Source organism: Vombatus ursinus, unplaced genomic scaffold, assembly GCF_900497805.2.
Source record: "Vombatus ursinus unplaced genomic scaffold, bare-nosed wombat genome assembly UNPS02014818.1, whole genome shotgun sequence".
NCBI lineage: Eukaryota > Metazoa > Chordata > Mammalia > Diprotodontia > Vombatidae > Vombatus > Vombatus ursinus.
Genome location: NW_020954596.1, coordinates 16,959,085 through 16,983,488, shown reverse-complemented (window position 1 = coordinate 16,983,488; position 24,404 = coordinate 16,959,085). Strand labels below are relative to the sequence as shown.

Here is a 24,404-nt window from a genome sequence, read left to right as displayed (position 1 = left end):
ATATTCTGACCCTTTCCATTGTTTAAACATTGTATTTTGAAAATAGTACAATGGAAAATTAAAATGTCCCAAGTGTGTGTAGCATACTAGACAGAACTTCAATTGGGTACTAGATTTAAAAAAAAAATCAATAAACTAGAGAAATATATGTAGAATGCCCTTGCTGTTACATTAATAAGCTAGTTTGCATAGGGTAAGCGCAGGAATCTAATTCTTACGGGAAAGATGTGTCAACCCAGCAGTTTAAATTTCCATTCTTTAAAATGGAGGAAAAATGCCCATGTGGACTTTGGGGCAATGGGATATGTTTCTTATCTAATAGGGTAGAATAAGACAGCAGCATCTGCTAAGATAACTCACCACTTTCTAAATACTTATCAATATTACCTAGGGTCCTTGAGGGTGGGGATTATTCTGTTTTTACCCTTGTGTCTCTCAGCCATTGCCATGGTCCCTAACACATAGGTGCTTAATAAATTCTCATTGAACTAAACTTCTAAGAGCTCACATTTCTAGAGCCTCTCAGAGTTAAGAATGCATTCCTGTCACAGTGCCCCTGTGTGCTGAGCAGCACAGACCATGCTATCAACTTGTGATAATTAAGAAGACTGAGACTTACAGAGGTCAAGGGGTTTACCTTCTTAGAAGGCAGGGCTAAGTTTATCTCGCTCTTTGCATATCTAAGTATAGTCCCTGGTGCATAGTAGGCACTTGAGAGATGCTTACTGAATTGAACTGAAATTCAGTTTTGTGAGTTTAAGCCTTTTTCTCTTTGCATTACACATCACTGCTTCTCCATGGAAACCTGCTCATATTAGTGCATAAATGTTATGATATTCTCCATATGAAATGTTCTCCATAATATCCACTGCCTCCTACTAGGATCAGATAAGACACAATGCTGACGTTCAACATAAGCAGCTTTCCCAAAGCTTTTTGATTTTGCAAATTTAGGTAACCAGCTTTCTCTGTAATCCTAATTTTATTGGTCTCATAAGTGCAGAACTCAAAAAGGTTCAGCTCACTACCTAAATTTAATTCAATTACACTTCTGAGATTCCATTACAAAATGTTACAGCTCAAATTCACCTGCTGGTAACCGCAGTGGGAGCTGTGTTTGGCAAGGTCTGTATTAAACGTCAGCTCTCCTGTCATAAAATCAAAGAAAAGAGGGTTTATCAGAGCTGAGGAGCTCTTCCATTTAGAAAATAAACTTGGTAGCTTGCAGTAAGTCAGTGAACTATTTGTTCCCACATGTCTGAAGTCATCAGTAACTTTTACCACCTGTCTTTGGGAGATATGTATTATCCAGCAATACCCCAATCCATCACATATTTTCCTGTGGCAGATTATTTTGAAAAGTTCTATCACAACATCTCCTAAGATGCGTGCTGGAACAAAAGAAATATCTTTCTAACAATCATAGAATCACAGAAAGTTGGAGCCAGAAGGAAGCTCAGAGATCTTTTAGTTCACTCTCCTTCCTCATTCTGTGGATCAGGAAACTGGGGCCCAGAGACAGAAAATAACTTGTCCCAAGTCAGGTTAATGGAGCGGTCAACATGGGATCCACGGTCTCCTGGCTCACCATCTAGTGATCTCTCTATTGCAAATAAAGGAAAATTCCAAGAAAGCTAGCTCTTTGTGGCATGAGATCATTCATAGATGTATAAAATCAAATCTAAAATGGAGGTGGGGTGGACTCAATGGTCTCTAATGTTTCCTCTAGCTCTCAATCCTCTTATCTTATGAATCTATGCATTCAAATCAACAAACAAATATCTAAGGTCTTCAAGGCCCTTCAAGGATAGGAAAAGAAAGTGAAAAATCATCTCTGTGTTTGGGAAAGACAGATTCACTAAAACATTGTTGGATGAGCTATGAATTAGTCCAGCCATTCTGAAATGTAATTATTAATCATGTAAATAAAGTGGGTAAAATGTTCAAACAATAAGATCCATCTTGTCTCCACTAAGATGCTCAGATTCTTAAAATCTAGCCACTGTGCAGATTCTTATAATCTAGCCAATAGCTCACAGACGCTCAGATTCTTTAAGAGTCTGGGTAATATGGAGGATCTTTAATAAACTTTGTCGTTGGCTGAAAAAAAAATGTTCATACACTTCGATCCAGAGATTGCGCTATTAGGGATACCCCAATGAAGTCATTGATAAAAAGAAAGATTCCATAAAAACTAAAATATTATAGCGGCATTTTTTGTGGTTACAAAGAACTTAAAAATAAAGTAGATGACTATTGATTGAGGAATGGTAAACAAATTCTGGCACATGAATATAATGAAATATTGTCATTCTGTAGGAAGCAATGAATATGATGAATGCTGAGAAGCATTGGAAGACTTACATGAACTGATGCAAAATGAAGTAAGTAGAGTCAAGGAAAAATACATATAAAAACTGGTTCAGTTGTTGTTCAGTCATGCCTGACTCTTTTTGACCCCATCTGGGGTTTTCTTGGCAAAGATATTAGATTGGTTCACCATTTCCTTCTCCAGGTCATTTTACAGATAAGGAAACTGAAGTGAAAAGGGTTAAGTGACTTGCCCAGGGTCACACAGCTATCAAGTGTCTGAGGCCAGATTTGAACTCAGGAAGATGAGTCTTCCTGACTCTAAGTCTGGTGCTGTGCACTATGGCGCCACCTAGCGCCCCACATAAAGACTACAACAATATAAATGTAAAGATCAACTACAAAATAATTTAAAATGAAAGCTGCACGATTATAAAAACAAAAATGGCCCCAAAAAACAGGTTTGAGAAAACACGCATTCCCCCCATATTCCTTTGTAGAGCTAGGGGGGTCCACTGCTGTGAAACACTGAGTATATTATCATATTTCTTTGATGTATTGATTGGTTTTGCTGATTTTTTTCTTTATTCTATTTTTCTTTACTTTTTCTTGATAATTAATTAATTTTTAGTTTTTAACATTCACTTCCATAAGATTTCAAGTTTTAAATTTTCTCCCCCTCCTACTCCTCTTCCCCTCTCCCCAGAAAACATGCAATCTGATAGAGGCTCTACTTACATGCTCATATTAAGCATATTTTCCCGTTAGTCATGATGTAAAGAACAATTAGAACTTTTGGGAGGAACCACAGAAATGAAGTAATAAAACAAAACAACAAAGGAAAAGGAGAGCAAATAGTATGCTTTCATTTGCATTCAGACTCCATAGTTTTTTCTCTGGACATGGATAACAGTTTCCATCATGAGTCTTTTGGAGTTGTCTTAGATTCTTGCATTGCTGTGAAGAGCCACGTCTATCAAAGTCAGTCATCGCAAAATATGGTTGTTACAGTGTATACTATTCTCCTGGTTCTGCTCATTTCACTCTGCATCAGTTCATGTAAGCCTTCTGTGGATTTTTTGAAGTCTGCCTGCTCATCACTTCTTATAGCACAATAGTATTCCATTACATTCATATACTACAACTTGTTCAGTCATTCCCCAATCAATGGGCATCCCCTCAATTTTCAATTCTTTGCCCCCACATGCAGAGCTGTTATAAATATTTTTGCACATGTGGGTCCTTTTCCCATTTTTATGATCTCTTTGGGATAGAGACCTAGAAATGGTATTGCTGGGTCAAAGGGTATGCACAATTTTATATCCCTTTAGTTCCAAATTGCTCTCCAAAATGGCTGGATCATTTCACAACTCCACCAACCAATGCATTAGCATTCCAATTTTCCCACATCTTCTCCAACATTTATCATTGATTCTTTTTCTTAAAAAAAAAAAACAAACTATAGGACAAACATGATTCTCTGGGGAGATGCACAGGGTGGGAAAGAGGAAGAAATCTGGGTGGTATAAAAACAAAAGATATCAATAAATATTTATTTAAAAAGAAAAACAGTAGCTATTCTGAAGGAGATTGAATGAGATGTGTAATGAGGGCTTGACTAAAGCTAGTGGTGATATAAGTGGAGGAAACGGGTCAGATGCAAGAGATGTTCTGAAGACAGGATTGACAAGATCTAGTAACCAATTGTATGTGAGGACAAGGGATGGGACAAGAATAATTTTGATGCCATGTTTCAGAGTGACTAGAAAGACGGTGATACCCACAACAGGAACAGGCATGTTTGGAGGAAGAACAGGTCTGGGGGTAAGATACTGAGGTTTTTGTTGGTCATAATGAATCTGAAATGTATGTGGGCCATTGAGGGTCACAAGTATTTGATGATTCAGGACTAGACTTCAGGAGATAAATTAGGTTGGTAGTCATGAGCATCAAGATAAACGAACCCATAGTAGTTGATGAGCTCTTGAAAAGGGAGGCTTTGGAGAGCAGAGAAGAGGGCCAAGGACAAAATCTTGGAAGACATTCATATGGCAACCTACCCACAATTTCTTATGCTGTTCCCATAGAGAAATATAATTAATATGTTTAATTATATTAATATAATATATAATTATATATAATAAATATATAATATATAATTATATTAATATATAATATAATTATCTCATCCTCATCAAATTTCTCACACTATTTCACCTGAACCTCTACTTTGAATTTATCTCATTCTGCCTTAGATATTTTCCTCTTTCCATGCCCATTCCTACCTTAAAGAGCACAGTCTATGTCATATCGGTCTTTGTAATCCTTGTGTTTGGCAGAGTGCCTTGAATGTAGTACACACTTAATATAATAGATTTAGAACTTCAAAGGACTTTAGAGATCATCTAATCCAATCTCTTCATTTTATAGGTTGATAAAAGTGAGGCCCAGAGAAGTTAGATGATTTATCTAAGCTGGTAGAAGGCAAGTTTAAGGACAGGGAATGATTTTCCTTTTCTCTTCTATAGCCCCATTACTTACTACAGTGCAATGCACAGATTAGGGTTTTAATAAATGCTCTCTGGATTGGATTAGGCACAGTAAAGTTGCAGAGCAAAGCCAGGATTTGAACCCTGAGCCTGTGAATCCAACTCCAGAGCAATAAAAGCTGGTTGAAATAAAATGAATGGTTACTCCATATAACTGACTTACAAAGTTATGGAATGTGTCCTGTGAGTTGAAGATTAGAGCCCCATGTTATGCCCAGCACTAGCACATTTTTAGAAACCCAACTGTGTTCTTTCTATATTTAAAGACCTTCTGTTTGACACTGTTAATTGCCGTCATGGTTAGCATCCCTTACTGTAACTCAAACACTGTGTGGGAGAACAGCTCTAGACAGACATGCAGAAGATCCCTAAGAAATGTTTGGTACAACAAATTACAGTCGTGGTTTTACCTTTGTCTTTTCTTGTCGTCTTACAGTCAAAAGTGCCTTCAACTGTGTTTTATTCTAGAAAAATGAAATAAAAATGGGGAAAAAAGATTTATGAATATTTTGGTACATGAGATCTTGGACAGATAATAACAGGATGTTAGATCAGGAAGGGAATTTAGACCATAAAACATGGGATGTCAGAGACAGTAGGTACCTAACGTAAATAGTGTGGAGATATGGTTGCTTTTAGAATCATAGGACCTGCATTCAAATTTGAGCTTTGACACTTACCTATGTGATCTTAGGCTAGCTCTCAATTAGTTTTCTTATTGGTAAAATGATGTGGCTGGGGCAGATCACATGATAATTGATTTAGAGGTATAAGGGAACTTTGAGTCCATTTAGTCTAATCTTCTCATGTAACAGATGAAAAACTGAAGCAGAGAGAGGTTAAGTAACTTGCCCAGGATCACGTAGGTTGTAAGTACCAAAGTCTGAATTCGAACTCAGCTTTTCTGACTCAAGTTCAGCACTATGCCTACTATGCCAAGATTTCTTCTAATAGCTTTAGAACATAGGTTCCCAAAGTGGGCAATACCACCACCTGGGGGGTTCTGGAATGATCCAAGGGGACAGTAGTAGCCTTGGGTACAATGGAAGGCATTGTATAAAAATAAAAGGGCAATGGAAGCATAAGGAAAGAAGAGAAGTTAAGAAAATTTTGAAAAACTATTTATACATGTTTCATCTGTTGTGTAACAGAGTTAAAGTTGTAGTGATTACATTATTTTCCAAATATACATACAAAACGCAAGTTATAACTGATCAGTGGTCAAGTCTGCTGACAGGTCTTAACAAGCAAGTGTTGGCAAGGGAACATGTTATGCATTGTCGGGAAGTCCAGCATGCATCGGCAGGAATATGTACATGTCATAACTTGTTTACAATATGATAATATGTATCATCAAAATTTCAATGCAGGAAAAACCTACAAATTTACAATAAATTATTAAATTCAAGATGCATGATTTAAAAATGTTTTTTACATTTTTTTTGAAATGAATCAAATTTCAAAAAAAGAAGCTTCTAAAGGGTTAAAGAAAGTCAATTTCCAGGGGGCCGCTGAGTAATTTTTTGTCTTGAAAAGGGGGCAGTAGGCCAAATAAGTTTGAGAACCTCTGCTCCAGATTGATGACCTTATAAACAAAGAATACAAAATTCAAAGCTTACTATAGAAGGAAACTCAAAACATAAAATGTCAGAACTGGAAGGTCCCTTGGAATCAAGAATTTCAATTACGGCAGGGACCTTACTCATCATCCATTCTAACTTCTTCATCTAGGAGACATAGTGGATATACACTTCTGGGCCTGGAGTTGGGAAGATCTGAGCTCAAAACTGGCCTCAAATACTTACTAGCTGTGTGTCCCTGGGCAAGTCACTTAACCTCTGTTTACCTCAACTACAAAAGTTTGCCTCAACTACAAAATGAGAATAATAATAGAACCTACCTCCCAACCATTTTTGAGATGAAATGAGATATTTGTAAAGTATTTAGTACAGTACTTGGCACACAATAGGTGCTTTGTAAAAATGCTAGCCGCTTTTATCATTATTATATAGAAAAAGAATCCAAGTTCCCTTCAGTGCATCCCAGCCCAAAAGCATTCTGAATCTATTACACAAAATGAGGCAACAAATGAATGGCAAAAGGTCAGCATTCAACCTGCATGCTGATAGGATTAATTATTACTTTTACCAACTACATTTTTTTGTCTGCTCACTAAATTCCATTCTGACTTTTAAAAAATTCTAACTCAAGGCAAAATGCCAGAAATTTCCAGATGACAGCATCTTTCCTCCTACGTACAAAAGCCCACAGGGTGTGCAAGATCATCCCTACATTAATAGGTACAACAACCACAACTAATGATGGCCTGCAATTAAATCTTGGCATTTTTAGCTTTAAGTAAAATCCTTGGATTTGGGCTCTGATGCCTTGGGGGACCAAATGCTGAAAAGCAGCTTAATTTTGCTTCTTTGTTTCAAATAATTGATTCTGCAATTGCATAAAACAAAAGATGATAAAAAAGACAGAGAAATCCGGAGCTTCTGGGCAGCATTATAGAGAAAATGACAATATACTTGGAGCCAAAGGACCTCAATTTAAATGCTAACTCTTACTACCCTTGTGAACTCAAACAAGTTCCTTTAAGCTCTTCTCTAAAATGAGGGGAGAGAGTGAGAATTTGATAATCTTTCTGGTTCCTTCCAACTCTAAGTCATAGCTTCCTATAAATGGGGAATCATTTTGATACCCAATTCAAGAGGACAACCAAACTTATTTAATCAATGAGTATATTTGGCAGAAGGTTATCTCATGCCCACCCCTGTAATACCTAAGAAGCAGTGAATGCCAGAGCCTGAATGGACCTTCGAGAGAGGGATCAATCCATGAGAATCCAAGAGGAACTTGTCTATGATTACAAAGCTGGTTGGGAGTCAGAACCTCAGACTCCAAATCTAGGTCTATTTCTGACACTCTGTGACAGAAATGCCAATAGTATGCATTCATAGAAATTGAACATTGCCTCAAGGCACCCTATGATGGAGAAAGCCCTGGATCAAATTAAAAGTTGTGGGTTCTAGTCCCAGCTCCAATTGGGCAAGATGGCATATGGAAGGGCAGGACTTTGGACATGCAACAAGAAAAAAAAAAAGCAGCCATTTATTAGCTTTTATGGATGCCCATAAGTCATATAACCTTCTCGATTTTTCTTCTAACCTGTAAAATCAGGATGATATTGAGTACACTAGCTATCTCACAGAGTAGGCTGCTATATGGAAAACCAAGTGAAAAAATATTCAAAGAACATGCTGAAGAATATGAAGAGTTATACCAACATCAAGAACCATTGTTTTCATCATACCTCTCTATAGGCACTTTAAAACCACCCAAATCTATTCAATCCAATTGAACAAGCATCTATTAATGCCTACTGTTTGTAAGGCACAAGATACCATTGGTCCTCTTCAAAAACGAAGGACAACAAAGATCTAAGACATCTCCAAAGGCCTTATGATGGAAAATGCTATCCACATCCAAAGAAAGAAGTATGGAGTTTGAATGTAGATTGAAGTATACTATTTGCTATTTTTTTTCTTCTGTTGTGTTTTGTTTCCTCTTTCCAGTGGTTCCTCCTATTGGTTCTAATTCTTCCTTACAACATCACTAATGTAAACATGTTTAATAGGAATGTATATGTACAGCCTATATCAGATTGTGTGCCATCTTGGGGAGGGAGGTGGGGAGGGAAGGGGTGAAAAACTTAAAACTCAAAAGCTTATGGAAGTAAGTGATTATTGATAAATCAAAATACATTAATTAAAAAAATGAAGGACAAACAACAACAACAATCATAAGACAAAAGGACAAATTCCAAAAGGAAATACCAGTGATAGACTCTGAAAGGTTAGCTGGGCAGGGAGACTCAGAATCTTGCTGTCTCTAGCTTCTTCGGCCTTCAGCAGGGCACGATAACTTATGGAGTAAAAATCACCAGCTGTTCAAACAAAGAGTCCAGAAGAAAGACCATTAGAATCACTGGACACATAATGAGCTGTCCATTTCCCACCAGCACCCTTTAACCCAAGGGTCGAGGTTCATAATAATGCAACTATCTCATCCAGTCTTGGCAACCAAAAGAAAAAAAAAGAAAAAGCCTTTTAAATCTGATTGACAGCCTACTCCTCACTCCCAAGGAAGGAAAACATCAAGTCATGTTCTGCTCTCCATCAGCAGACACAATGCTTGTGGTGCCTAGAGAAATCTGTGTGACACTTAATAAATAATGTAAATTAAAACTATGAGTGGGGATTTGGAGAGGCTCAGCTTTTAAAGAAGCAGCCCAGTTAGTGGAACGAGCTTTGCAGTCGGAGGCAGAAGACAAGTATGGGGGTCCTGGGGCTGCCCTTTATAAGCTGAGACCTTCTATGTGTCACTACAGCTCTAGAAGACTTCATTTCCTCATCAATAAATGAATGGACTGAACTAGATACTCTTTAAGGTCCTTTCCATCTCTGTTTTACCATTCTATGATTATGTGATTCAAAGGCTGGATGACCACGTGTCAGAGATACCAGAGAAACAATTCCTGCATGAGGCGGGATGCTTCATCAGATAACCTCTGAGGTTATCAACTATAAGGTTCCTAGTATTTGTAATTTGGCATTAGAAGAACAGAATCCTGGTCACACTCATTTGTTTATCACCTTGAACAAATAACTTAAGCCCTAAGAGACTCAGTTTTCTCATCTGTAAAATGAAGATAATACTTGAAATTCCTCAAAACCATCCTGTGAGTACTATATAAACAAAAATTCACAATAATTTGGATGAAAATCTGGATTGATTTATAGAATTACATAAATTGATAGGCAATATACTAATAATAGAAGAGTATTGGACTAGTAACCAGAAGACTTGTGTTTTATTCCCAGCTCTATTGCCCCCTATGTGAGAATGGGTAAGTCACAACCTTTTTGAATTGCCTCATCCCTATAAAGGGCACGATGTTCTAACCCTGTTCTATCCCTCTCCTTCTATATCATACATCATGAATTCAAATAATCACAGAGGGATTATGTAGAGAAAAACTTTGGAATCTGGGAAGAATTATATAAATAATATCTCAAATTTGCATAGGGGTCTAAGACTTACAAACTGATTTTCCCCAACAATAATATGCTATGAGAAAGGCAATGTAAGTATAATGTATAATGTATAATGTGAGTACAATGTAAGTATAATTTCCTCTGTTTTCCAGATGAAGAAATGATGACTCAGAGAGTTTACCAAAAGTCACAAATGATTCATAGCTAGAATTTTATTCCAGGCCTCTTGATGTAGTATCCAGGAACCCTGGATGTGGAATCAGAGGACATGGGTTTGGATACTATCTCTACCTTTGTGACCTGGAAAAGTTCACTTAACTTGTTTGGTCTTCAGTTTCCTCATCTGTAAATTCAGCAAGTTAGAGAGGCATTAATGTTATAGTGTAAGGCAGGGGTGAGGAACCTGTGGCCTTGAGGCCACATGTGGTATTCCAGATCCTCAAGAGCAGTCCTTTGACTGAATCCAAACTTCACAGACTTATCACTTGAGTTCATTTTTTTAAAGAACCTCCATGTTATGCTGTAGGCTGAGTTCCAACTCTTCTTTGCCAAAGATTTCAATCCCTAGCCTGAAAACCAATAAAGACTCCTTTACCCCCAGACTCTAGTCTATGACCCAGAATGCTGCTTATGATCTGCATGACTTTGGACAAACCACTTAACCATTCTGAGGCTCACTTTCCTCAACTGTAAAATGTTGACAATACAATCTGTTCTTTAATTCACACAGTAGTTATGAAAAATCAAAAGACATAATGTACATAAAGTGCTTTATACACTAGAATGTTGACATGTGATTGTCAACTTTTAAAAAGTATTATTACCAACAAATGAGGCATTTGTGAGTGCATGTGAAAGTACTTTATAAATTTTTTTAAGTAGGTAAAAAAAGTTTTGATATTATCATGACATTTAGGGATGAGTTTTCTTAAGTTTTGATAAATAAACTTAAAGCTATTTTTATTCACCTTCTCTCCTCTGGTTTGTTATAAAAACTGCCACAATTTGCAGCAAATGGGCCACTTTAAAAAGATTTTTCCAAAAATGGAAACTAAAGAAAATAAGAAGACTGTGTTAAACTATTTTACCAGTATAATTAGTAAACACTAAAATTTATTCAGCTTTTCTGAGTAAGAAATGAATTCCTTTTTTTTATCTGTCCCCATAGTCAACAGAACTTCTAACCAGATTGTAAAGTATTTTCCGGGAGGATAAATTGGACCACTTGTGCACATACAGTTGGTACACACAGAATTTAGAGCTGGATGCAGCCTTAAGGATGGATAATCCAACTTCCTCAGTTTGCACATGAGAACATTGACATGATGAGGAAAGTCACACAGGTAGCATCAAAGTCATCATCTGAATCTTGGTTTTTGACACCAAATCCAATCTTCATTCTATTATACTACATGGATTTAGCTCAGAGAGAATAAGCTTCAAATAAATGGAATAGAAAATGACATGATTAGCAACTATAAAAGGGAAAATGCTTACTGTTGAAATATACAGATGTCACAAAGCTAGAAGAGATAGCTAATACATCTGGTGACAGACACAGAACCCAAGAACAATCTCAATAATCCAGATTGTTGGGTCAAATCCAATATGAGGCCATTTAACAATGAAAAATGTCAAGTCTTATACTGAGGTTCAAAAAAATCAACTTCACAAATACCATACAAGAGAGATATGGGTAAACGGCAGTTCACCAAAATAAAAATAAAAATGGAAGGTTTTAATGAACTTCAAACTCAAATTTAATCAATAATGTGACACCGTAGCCAGGAAAGCTTATGCAAATTTAGGCTGCATTAAGGGAAAAAAAATCAGTATCCATAATAAAGAAGTAACAGTTCTTCTGTACTTTGTCGTAGACAAACCATTTCTTTTAATCCAACTGTTATTTTATTGTTATAGAGAGACAGAATTCCCTCTATCAGTGTTGATCAGTGCTTAGCACACTGTCTGGCACATTTGTTGTGCAGTGATTTCAGTCATGTCTGAGTCTTTGTGACTCAATTTGTAGTTTTCTTGGCAAAGATACTGGAGTGGTTTGCCATCTCCTTCTTTAGCTCCTTTTAGAGATGAGGAAACTGAGGCAAACAAGATAAAATGACTTGCCCATGGTCGCATACCTAGTAAGTGTCTGAAGCCAGATTTGAACTAAAAAAGATGAATCTTTCTGCCTTCAGGCCTGGCAGTCTAGCCAATGCAGCACCTGGATGGCACGTAGCAGATGCTTAGTAAATGTTTACTGATTGATTGATTGATCGATTGGTTAGAATCAGCTTGGAAAACAAGAGTCTTAGAAAGTGTCCTAGGGAACTAAGAGGTTGGGACTTTTCCCAGGCTCACCCAACCAGTAGGTATCAGAAGCAGAACTTGAACCCAACTTGAACAGGTCTTCCTATCCAAGGTCAGTTCTTTATCCACTTAACCATGTTGCTTCTCAGTTAAACTCTAAAGTACCTTGTTTAGTGCTAGATATTGTGCTTTTGGAAGGACAGTGGATGATAGCATTAGAGATCTGGAATTTGAAAGTATTACTAGAGGCTTTGGAATCTAACACCCTCATTTTAATAGATGAGCAAACCCAGAGAGGTTAAGTGAATCCTCCAAGGTTGCATAGGTAATAAGTAGTAGAGTCAGGTCTTGTCGCTACAACGACAATATCAATTCACCAATCCTGATGACATAATGGGAAGGAGAAACAGGCAGCAAATATATAGTTCTTTAAAGTTTGCAAAGTATAAAATATATTATCTAATATATGAGTATATATTACATATACAATATTATATTATATATATTACATATTATATATAATATATAAAATAGAGGATAGTGAACATCTACAAGATCATTGGATCATAAATTGGATTGTTGTTTTACCCAAATGGTGATTTTTAATTTAGAGAAGACAAAAGTCAGAGTTCTCTTCAAATATCTGAAGGATTGTCTTGGGGGAAAGGGATTATCGGACTTGCTCTGCTTAGCCCTAGAAGACAAGATTAGGCAAGGGAGAAAAGGTACAGAGAGGCAGTTTTAGTCTTAGTTCAATCAATCAAGCATTTTTATCAAGGACCTACTTCCTGACAGTTTTCTCTCTGCCACAGTGGAATGGGCTGTCTGGAGAAGCAGTGGGTGTCCCCTTCTTGGGGGTCTTCAAGCAAAGGCCCAAGTATCATTGAGGGTTCTGTAGGAGGCATTCTGGTTCAGGTATTGCCTTGGACCGGATGGCCTCCGAGAAGATCTTGTGATAGAGGTATTTTAATAAACTGAATTTCATGGCTAATTCTGGGTTAACCTGATATTCTTCTGCAGGAACTCAGCATCAGTTGAGATGCTCAACATCTGATAATGCCTCAGGGTCATAATTATGAACTTTGAGCAAAAGCTGGATAACCATTTGCCAGGGATGCTATAGAGGAAATGTATGCTTCAGGCATAAACTAGATCAGATGAGTTTAGAATTCCTTTCATTCCTGGGAAGGAATCATTTTTATCACTTAGTATTAACAATTTACATTGTCTATATATATGGGGGTAGGAGAGGATAGAGATGGTGAGTTGAATGTTGATATTTTTCTAAAGAAAATTTCCTTTAGTTAAACCCCTAATGTGTTTCATTCCCAACCTACTTTTCTGGCTCTGACTCATAAAACTAATCCTTACACACTTCAAATTTGAGCCAAAATAGCCTACTCACTGTTTTCCAGACATATTTTTTAAAGATTTTTTTGCTTCTGTTTTTGAATTTTATTTAACTCTGAACTTAACACCAAATAAAATGAGCATTTTCATGTGCATGGTAGAACTGAAGTAGGGTTCTAAATGAAAATATGAATCTCCATTTTGTACAGTTTGCTTTTCTTTTCAGGTATATAATTAAATATGTTACTTCTAAAGCTGTCCCACTTGTCTGTGATTCTTTCTGGTCTTTTTATGAGCATTTCTTAAAAATTTTTCAATGACCCTCTTTTCTTCAATCTCTCTCTCTCTCTCTCTCTCGATCTCTCTCCCTCTCCCTTTCTATCCCTAGCCTTCCTTTCCTTCTCATTTCTTCCTCAAGGGGAAAAAAAAAACTTGAAAGAAATATGTATAGTCAAACAAAACAAATTCCTACTTTGGCACACCTAATTTTGCACCTTGAATCTATCCCCTTTTTAGCAGGAGGTGTGGCATACTGGATCATCAGTCTTTTGGAATCATGTATTGGTCAGAGTTTTTAAGTCCTTCCCATCTCTCAGATGCATCATTGATGCACCTTCCCTGCCTCCCTCCATTGTTACTATGTCTAGAATGACCTTTCTCCCCATCTCTTTGCTTGTTTACTCCATATGTGCACAAACGACTATCAAGACCTTGCTCAAAATGACAGCTCTTACATATAGCCTAGAAGGGATCTCTCCATCATTTGATTTCCCACAGGGTTTTCTCTTCATTTTAGGAACTTCTATTCCAACCTAATTATCTACGAATATGTCTTATCTCTTCTATCAGACTGAAAGTTTCTTGAAGTCAGAAATTTTGTTTTCTTTCCAGTGCCTAATGTCCATATAATCAGTATGGTAACATATATACATACCACTATATAATAACCAAAGGGCAGCTAGGTGGCACCATAGTGCACAGAGTGCCTGGCCCGAAGACAGGAAGATTTCATCTTCCTGAGTTCAGATCTGGTCTCAGACACTTACTAGCTGTGTGAACCTGGGCAAGTCACTTAACCTTGTTTGCTTCAGTTTCCTCATCTGTAAAATTTGCTAGAGAAAGAAATGGCAAAACACACCAATATCTCTGCCAAGAAAACCCCAAATTGGGTCATGAAGAGTCAGACACGACTGAATCACCTCAACAACAATTAGATACACAAACACACACACACACACACACACACACTCTAAAGTCTTAGAAAGTGTGTATATATAATATATAATATAATCTAATATATAGTGTATATATAATAGTCATATTTTATATTATACATAATATATATTATATATGTATATATACAATATACTATAGTCTTAGAGACTATGTATAAATATAATACAATATAATATAATGTGATATATTTATATATACATATATATATATATATAAGACTATTACATACACACACAGACACACACACACATACAGACATATACATACACTCTGTAGTCTTATAGAGTTGTCTCAGGGCACTGAGAGGTTTATTGACTTACCCATGGTCACACAGCCAGTAATGGTCTGAGACAGGGCTTGAACCTAGGTATATCTTACTTCAGTACTGGCTCTCTGTACTGCACTTCAATATTATGATTATAAAGATACTACACTAAATGAATGAATAGATTTTGATTAGTTTCCACTTTCTTATAAAAATTAAAGGGGGAAGAGGAGTGGTAGAGGACTCTCTACACAGTACACTCATGGGAGTATATGTTACAGAATCGGAGACACAGAGCTAGAAAGGGCTTCAGAGGTCATCTAGTTCAACTCCCTCAGTCAAAAGCAAGAAGAAGAAGAACGAAGAAGAAGAAGAAAAGGAAGAAGAGGAAGAAGAAGAAGAAGGAGAAGAAAAGGAAGAAGAGGAAGAAGGAGAAGGAGGAGAAGGAGGAGGAGGAGGAGGAAAGGAAGAAGAGGAAGAAGAAGAAGAAGAGGAAGAAGAAGAAGAAGAAAAGGAAGAAGAGGAAAAAGAAGAAGGAGAAGGAGAAGAAGAAGAAAAGGAAGAAGAGGAAGAAGAAGGAGGAGGAGGAGAAAAGGAAGAAGAGGAAGAAGAAGAAGGAGAAGGAGAAGAAGAAAGAGGAAGAAGAAGAAGGAGGAGAAGAAGAAGAAGAAGGAGGAGGAGGAGGAACAGAAGGAGGAAAGGAAGAAGAGGAAGAGAAAGAAGAAGAAGAAGTAAAGAAGAAGAGGTAGAGGAAGAAGAAGAAGGAGAAGAAGGAGGAGAAGGAGGAAAGGAAGAAGAGGCAGAAGAAGAAGGAGAAGGAGGAGGAGGAGGAGGAAAGGAAGAAGAGGAAGAAGGAGAAGAAGAAAAAGAAAAGGAAGAAGAGGAAAAAGAAGAAGGAGAAGGAAAAGAAGAAGAAAGAGGAAGAAGAAGAAGAAGGAGGAGGAGGAGGAGGAAGAAAGGAAGAAGAGGAAGAAGAAGAAGAAGAAAAGGAAGAAGAGGAAGAAGAAGGAGGAGAAGAAAAGGAAGAAGAGGAAGAAAAGGAAGAAGAGGAAGAAGAAGAAGGAGAAGGAGAAGAAGAAAGAGGAAGAAGAAGGAGAAGAAGAAGAAGAAGGAGGAGGAGGAGCAGAAGGAGGAGGAAAGGAAGAAGAGGAAGAGAAAGAAGAAGAAGAAGAAGTAAAGAAGAAGAGGTAGAGGAAGAAGAAGAAGGAGAAGGAGGAGGAGGAGGAGGAAAGGAAGAAGAGGAAAAAGAAGAAGGAGAAGAAGAAAGAGGAGAAGAAGAAGAAGAAGGACGAGGAGGAGGAGGAGAAGGAGGAGGAAGAGGAGGAGGAAAAGGAAAAGGTGAAGGAGAAGAAATAGCAGCACTAGAAAATAAATGAGTTCCTAAAGTCACGCTGGAAGTAAGCATCAGAGGCAGCGTTTGAACCCAAGTCCTCTAACTCCAAAGCCAATTAGTTCCTTTTCCTCTGTACCACACTGTCTCCCTCTTTAATTAATAGAGTCTAGTCAGTTAGGGCTTCACTGTATCAGTTAAGCACACCTGAGAATTACCTTGGAGAAATTTCTTTGTGAACACCTGAAACCCTTCTGAAGTCTTATTTCCAGAGGATTCCAGAACAATGAGGCCTGTGATATTGTCCAGCAAGACAAGATCAGAGAGATTGGCTGCAGATGGTCTCTTGGTATTGTTAATGAGAAGTCTCACAGAGGCAGTCTCAGCCTCTCTCTGCTGGGACACCTATGGCAAAGAGGAGGAGAAATCAATGTAGTGTTTCCCACCAAGAGGCATGCTTGGTAAAACGTGCCAAGATTTACGTGTGGAAGTGAAATCTTCAGGAAGGAGGGTGCTGCGGCATTTTCAGCGTTCTGATGATTTGTCAGGCTCTGTTTGATTTTAGACTCCCAAGGAGATTCAGAACCCATGCATGTCAAGCTGTTGCCTGGTGACACTGTGATCGAAAACCTCTATTTTGAAATAGAGTACAACAGTTTTTGCAGAGAAATGTTAGGTGTGGGTGCAATTAGGAATCCGTGAACCTGAGCTACAGCCTGGTAGAGAAACCCAAACTGTAATATTGTAATCAGAGTCTGGCAGACTGAAAATCAGCATTAGTACAAGGAGCACTCTATTAAGACGAGATTTTTTCATAAATTATGAATGAAGTTATGTTACCATTTCATTTGTCATTTGAAGACCTTCACAAACGCACATTTCACAGCCTTTTCTCTCTATTATATTCAAATAAGAAGAATGACATCTCAGCATAATGGAAAGAGGCCTGGACATAGACAAGTTGTTGCTGTTCAGTCGTGTCCAACTGTTTGTGAACCCATTTTGGGCTTCCTTGGCAAAGATGCTGGAGTGGTTTGTTAATTCTTTCTCCAGCTCATTTTACAGATTAGGAAATGGAGGCAAACAGGGTTAAGTGACTTGCCCAAGGTCACACAGCTAGGAAGTATCTGAGGTCAGATTTGAACTCAGGAAGATGAGTCTTCCTGTCTTCAGGCCCAGCACTCTCTCCATTGTGCCACCTACTTGGGCAAGAGAGACAAGATCTGAGTTCGAATCCTGGTTCACATACTATCAGAGTACCTGTGAACAAATTATCACCTTTGTAAGCCTTAGTTTCTACCTCTGTAATAAAGGGATTATACTTGAACTACCTACCTCACAGGATAATTATGAGGAAAGCACTTTGTACATTGCCAAATACTACAGAGATAATTATAATTAGATAGATCACCCAAAATATCACAGACTTAGAGCTCAAAGAGAACTCAGAATCCTACCTTAGACACTAATTCTGAGCAAGTCACTAAAATGCTGAACCTCAGTTTCCTCATCTAGAGGACACTCATTCTACAGAGGAGGTCCACATAGGTTGTGACTTGCCCAAGGTCACACACATAGTAAGCAACAGAACTAGACTTACAACATAAACTCCTTCACTTTAAATTTAGCACCAGCATTCAAAGCCAGGGTCCCCAACGTGGAAACTCCCCTCCAACAATACTGATTTACAACTCAATGATTAATTCAAATGAGATAATAGTATAAAGTACTTAGCATAATACCTAGTATGTGCTTAATAAATGTTTGTTTCAGTTCCTCTGGGAGCCAAGATAGTTGAGTAAGAAGTAAGTCCCTCTCACCCTCCCTCATTAACCTCCGAAAACCCAGAAAATATCACCCCAGCAAAAACCCTGGAACAGCTGAAAAAGCAGACAGACAGGGTGCAGCAGTCTGCTAGCTCAGGAAGCTCGAGGGATTAACAGGAAAGGCCCCTTTCACACTGGGAGGGAAGGGGAGCAGTACAGAACAGGAGGCGTCTCAGTAAGCTAGCAGAAAGACCCACCTCAGCATCCCAAGGGGAGATCCTGAACCCCACAGTGGTGGAGCAGGCAAGCACCAACACCAGGACCCCTGAGTGCCTCAGTATGGGCAGGGAAACCAGTGGAAACTGGCTTGGAAAACCACCACATGCCACAGCGTTCTCTGGCAACCAAGTCTCCCGGTGCCTCAGTAAAACTCTGGGAAGCACAACTCCAAGAGGAAAAGCTCCAGGCAGAGAAACATCCTGCAGCAGCGAAACATCCCTCTGCAAGGCCCAGGTGTGCAGGAGCCAAAGAAAGAAGCCAAAGTCCTGGGTGAGCAGGCATCCTCCAGGGGCCAGCCTCCCCACCCCCACCACTAGAGCTCCAGCGTTGCTGATTCCAGCCCAACACCAGGTAAGCTGCAAGAACCTTACAGCCTCCAACTGCCAGCATCTGAGGCCCCAGCACACAAAGCCAGTGACCAGGTCCTGGGCTCCTAGCACAAGAAGGCTGGGTCAGTGCCCCCTGCTCCCCAGCAGAGCTCATTTTTTTAAAGGTCAGGAAATAAGCAAACATCATAAGCAAAAAGAAACATACAATGACCATAGATGCTTATTATGGGGACAGGGAAGATCAAGGCAGAAATTCAGAACAGGACAACATTGTCAACAAACCCAAATCTGGAACCTCAAAAGGGAATATGAACTGGCCTGAAGCCCAAAAAACCTTCTTGGAAGAGCTCAAGAAGGATTTTAAAAGTCAAATAAGAGAGGTAGAAGAAAAATTGGGAAAAGATATGAGAGGTATGCAAGAGAGTCAATAGCTTAGAAAAGGAAAGACAAACATTAACTGTAGAAAACAAGTCCTTTAAAAATACAATTGGCCAAATGGAAAAAAAAAAGTACACTGAAGAAAACAAGTCCCTAAAAAATAGAATTGGCCAAGTGGAAAAAAAGTACACTGAAGAAAACAACTCCTTAAAAAGCAGAATTGGCCAAATGAAAAAGGAGGCATAAAAACTGAGAAGAAAAACTCCTTAAAAAGTAAAATGGGTCAAATGGAAAAGGAGATACAAAATCTAATACAAGAAAACAATTCGTTAAAAATTAGAATTAGGCAGGTGGAAACTAATGACTCTATGAGAGAGCGAGAATCAGTCAAACAGAAACAGAAGAATGAAAAAATTAGATGAAAACTTATATAAAATACCTCATTGCTAAAACAACTGACCTGGAAAATAAATCCAGGAGAGACAATTTCAAAATCATTGATCCACCTGAAAACCATGATAAAAAAAGAACCTGGACAGCATCTTTCAGGAAATCATCAAGGAAAACTGCCCTAAGGTCCTAGAACCAGAAGATAAAATAGTCATAGAAAGAATCCACCAATCACCTCCTAAAAGAAATTCCAAATTGAAAATGCCAAGGAATATAGTAGCCAAATTCCAAAATTACCAGGTCAAAGAGAAAATACTTCAAGCAGACAGAAAGAAACAATTTAAACATCATGGAACCACAGTCAGGATTATGCAGGACCTTGCAGCTTCTACACTAAAAGATCATAGGGTGTGGAATATGATATTCCGTAAGGCAAAGAAGCTTGAATTACAACCAAGGATCAACTACCCAGCAAAAATGAGCATAATCTTCCAGGGGAGGAGATGGACATTCAATGAAATGGGGGACTTCCAAACCTTCCTGATAAAAAGACCAGTGCTCAAAAGAAAGTTTGATCTTCAAATACCAGACTCAAGAGAGACATAAAAAGGTAAACAGGACAGAAAAAAAAATAACATGTTATTAATAAAGAGCAAACTGTTTACATCCCTACAAGGGAAGATGATACTTGTAACTTTTGAGAACTATATTCTTATTACACCATTTTAAAGAAGTATACATAGACAGAGGGGGTGGGTATAAGTTGACTTTGATGTAATGATAAAAAATCTAATTAAGTGGGTTAAATGGATCTAAGTGAGTGGATTAATCAGATCTAATTAAGAGATTATACTAGGAGACAAGGAAAGGAGAAGGCAGACAAGGGTAATTTACATTACAGGAAAAGGCACAAAAACCTATTACAGTAGAGGGAAAGAAAGGAGGGAGATGAGCATTGTTTGAAGTTTACTCTCATCAGATTTGGCTCAAGGAGGGAATAACATAATCAGGTATATTTAGGTATAAAAATCTAGCTTGCCCTATAAGCAGTAGGAGGGAAAAGGGAGGGGAGATAGAAGGAAGAGAAGAAGTAGTAAGGGTAAAGGGGAAGAAAAGGGAGGGAGGACTGAGGGAGGCAGTGGTCAAAAGCAAAACACTAGTGAGGAGGGAAAGGGAGAAAGAAGAAAGAAGAGCATGGGGGGGATAGGTTTTTCTTTCCTTTTGCTTTGTGTCCTCTTTCTTGTGGTTCTTCCTATTGGTTCCAATTCTTCCTTACAACGTGACTAATGTGAAAATGTTTAATAGGAATGTATATGTAGAGCCTATATCAGACTGCACGCCATCTCCCAGGAGCAAAGTAGGGAGGGAGGGGGAGAAAAATTTAAAACTCAAAAGCGTTACGGAAGTGATTGTTGAAAACTAAAAATAAATTAATGAAAAAAAGGAGAAAAAAAATAAATGATAAGTAGGTGAACTTCAAAAAAACCTAGAATGATTTGTATGGACTGATGCTGAGTGAAGTGAGCAGAACTAGGAGAACGTTGTACATAGTAACAGCCACCTTATGCAATGACTAACTTTGACAGACTTAGCTCTTCTCAGCAATACAAGGATCTAAGACAGCTCCATCGTTTCATGATGGAAAATACTATCCCCATCCAGAGAAAGAACTATAGAGTTTGAACACATATTGAAGTGTACTATTTGCTCTTTTTTTTTTCTTCTATTTTGTTTTGTTTCCTCTTTCTAGTGGTTCCTCCTATTGGTTCTAATTCTTCTTTACAACACGACTAGTGTGAAAATATGTTTAATAGGAATGTATATGTAGAGCCTATATCAGATTGCAAGTGGTCCTGGGGAAGGAGGTAGGGAGGGAGAGAAAGAAAAATTTAAAACTCAAAAAGGTAATGAAGTGATTTTCGAAAAATAAAAATAAATTAAAAAATAAATAAAAAATAAATGTTTCTTCCACCAAGTTATACTGTTAGAGAGTCACCTGGGTCATTGAGAGACAAAACAACTGGTGGTCATAGGACCATAGATTTTGAGATGTCCACATAAGACAGATCTATATCCATTGCTGGGCCCATACTCAGAGCCTTTTCAGTTTGGTAGGACATGCTAGAACTTATACATTGACAGAAGAGGCTTTCAGAAATTGTGGTCAACACCTAGTGAAATTATACATTAGAAATTCAGTAAAGGTTACACATAGACTAAAATTTTCGTGAAGATGATGGTGTGGCAACTAATCAAGATATATTTAAATTAGCTTTATGAATGATGACTATAGGTGGTTGGACTACGTGACCTCAAAGGCCCATTCCAGCAGTAAAACTTTGGTTTTACTGATCATCTGATGTGGTAATTGAAAAATAAATTCAAATTTCATATAATGAGGGCAATCTATTGTGGAAAAAGAGCTTTGGAGAAGATCCTAATGTTTTTATTATTTTTTAATATTGAAATCTCATTACCTTCTAGCTATTTTGAAGGGAGTACTAGCTCAAGCCAGAATAATAGTGATTAGAAAAGGTGACAGGGAATTGGTTTAGTGCCAATGGAGTCCCATGTGATGAGACTGGGGAGGTAGCTTTTTTTGTTGTTTTTTTAATAGACATGTTCCTTCTCAGTCCAAGATTGACTTGCTGCTAAAAAAAAGGGGGGGGGGTGCATCACCCCTACTGACCTTCAAATCTAGCACAAAACTAAGAATACTGAAGGGAAAATTTCTGCCTCTAACCCTCAAAAGAAGCCGAGAATCAAACTGTAGGAGTTCTAACAAAGGAAAAGGTAATTACATCTGCCCTTACTAGACCAAAAGGCTTCACTGGCCTCTTGATAATGACCTATGATAGTGGCAAGGGAGAAATCAAATGAGCCTCCAAATCCCTTCCAAAAGAAAATTTCATTAACAGAACTTTGCAAATACCTCTTTAAAGAAAACATATATTTGAGGTGTAATAGCAATGATTCCCTCACCTATTCAGAAATCAATAAAAATGAGTGTTTTCCAGGAAGATGAATGATTAAAAACTTCAAGGTTGTTTTCCAGCCAAGTAACAAGAAAATGCCCATATGGCTAACTTGTCTGCTGCTAACAAAGCATGTGTTCAACTATATTTAAAAAATTTTAAAAGGCAGGCAAGATAAAACATAAAATAAAATATGAATTAGATTTCAAAATGGAAGCTCTCTTTTTTTTAAAGTACCTAACTGCAACTAATTTACACTTATTACTACCCTCAGATTCTATTCTGATAATTCTGGAATTTTGAGGGAAGTTTTAATTTATCCTAAAACAAAAGGATCTCATAATAACAATCTTACTTAAAAAGCATGATGGAAAGCATCTGGGTGAACATTAACAGAAGCAGAAAAAGAAGTGGCGTTATAATGCAAATATATTATGGACTGACTGCTTCAGAGGAGGAGATAGATGAGAAGGGTTTAAAAACAGCTGCAATTTGTTTTGTTTTCATTTATCTTTAAGAGCTTATTGCAATCAAAGTATTAGGAGCATTATTCATGTAGGAAATCTAGCAATTTTTCTTCAACTTTATATGTCTTCATCTATTAGAATATAACCTCCCAAAGGGCAGGGACTGTTGCTTCTCCAGTGCTTAGCACAGTGCCTGGCAGGTAGTAAAGACTTTTGTTGTTGTTGTTATTCGTTATTTCCTATATATGAAGTCATATTTGGTCATATTTTAGTCAGTATATTTCAGCATAACGTTTTATAGAATTCTAGATTTGGAAAGCACCTTCGAGATAATCATATTTAACCTCTGAACCAATTCAGCAATCCCTTCTATAATAAATCTGACATGTTCATCCAGTCACTGCTGCAACTTTTCAAAGTTTTTGATATAATTAAGACTTGGAATAGGTTAGGTACACAAGACACAGTAGTCAATGACTATAGTAATCTACTGTTTGATAAACCCAAAGATCCCAGCTTCTGGGATAAGAACTCATTATTTGACAAAAACTTGAAAAGAGTATGGCAGAAACTAGGCATAGACCAAAATCTTACACCATATGCCAAAATAAAGTCAAAATGGGTACTCTATTTAGATATAAAGGCTGATACTATAAGCAAACTGAGAGAGCAAGGAAGAGTTTACCTGTCAGATTTATGGAGAACAGAAGAATTTATGACCAAACAAGAAATAGAGAACATTATGAAATGCAAAATGGATAATTCTGATTATATTAAATTAAAAAAGGTTTTGCACAAACCAAGTCAACACAACCAAGATTAGGAGAGAAACAGAAAACTTGGAGAGAATTTTACAACCAAGGTCTCTGATAAGGACCTCATTTCTAACATACATAGAGAATTGAGTCACATTTATAAGAATATAAGTCATTCCCCAGTTGATAAATGGTCAAAGGATATGAACAGCCAGGAGATGAAGAAATTAAAGCTATCTATAGTGTGAAAAAATGTTCTAAATCACTATTGATTAGAGAAATACAAATCAATACAACCTCACACCTATCAGATTGGCTAACATGACAAAACAGTAAAATGATAAATGTTGGAGAAGATGGGGAAAATTGGAACATTAATGCATTGTTGGTGGAGCTGGGAAATGATCCAACCATTTTGGAGAGCAATTTGGAACTATGTCCAAAGGGTATAAAAATGTGCATTATAATCTTTGACCCAACAATAGCACTTCTAGGGCTGTAACCCAAAGAGATCATAAAAAGTGGAAAAGGACCCACATGTATAAAAATATTTATAGCAGCTCTTTCTGTGGCGGCAAAGAATTGGGAATTGAGGGAATGCCCATCAATTTGGGAATGGCTGAACAAGTTGTGGTATATGAATGTAATGGAATAC

At 37.6% G+C, this 24,404-nt stretch overlaps 1 protein-coding gene across 3 annotated transcripts in view; it reads right to left on the bottom strand.

Moving 5' to 3' along the window:
• EVC2 (EvC ciliary complex subunit 2) overlaps nt 1-24,404 on the bottom strand; it is a 205,446-nt gene that overhangs the window by 149,199 nt on the left and 31,843 nt on the right. For 2 of the 3 annotated variants that reach the window (XM_027836686.1, XM_027836688.1), the window contains exons 5-7: nt 16,629-16,815; nt 8,702-8,811; nt 5,270-5,323 (exon numbers count right to left, since the gene is read on the bottom strand). In XM_027836686.1, the coding sequence (XP_027692487.1) occupies nt 5,270-5,323; nt 8,702-8,811; nt 16,629-16,815 (351 nt within the window). The remainder of the gene's footprint in view (nt 1-5,269; nt 5,324-8,701; nt 8,812-16,628; nt 16,816-24,404) is intronic. The other variant, XM_027836687.1, reaches the window with a different exon arrangement.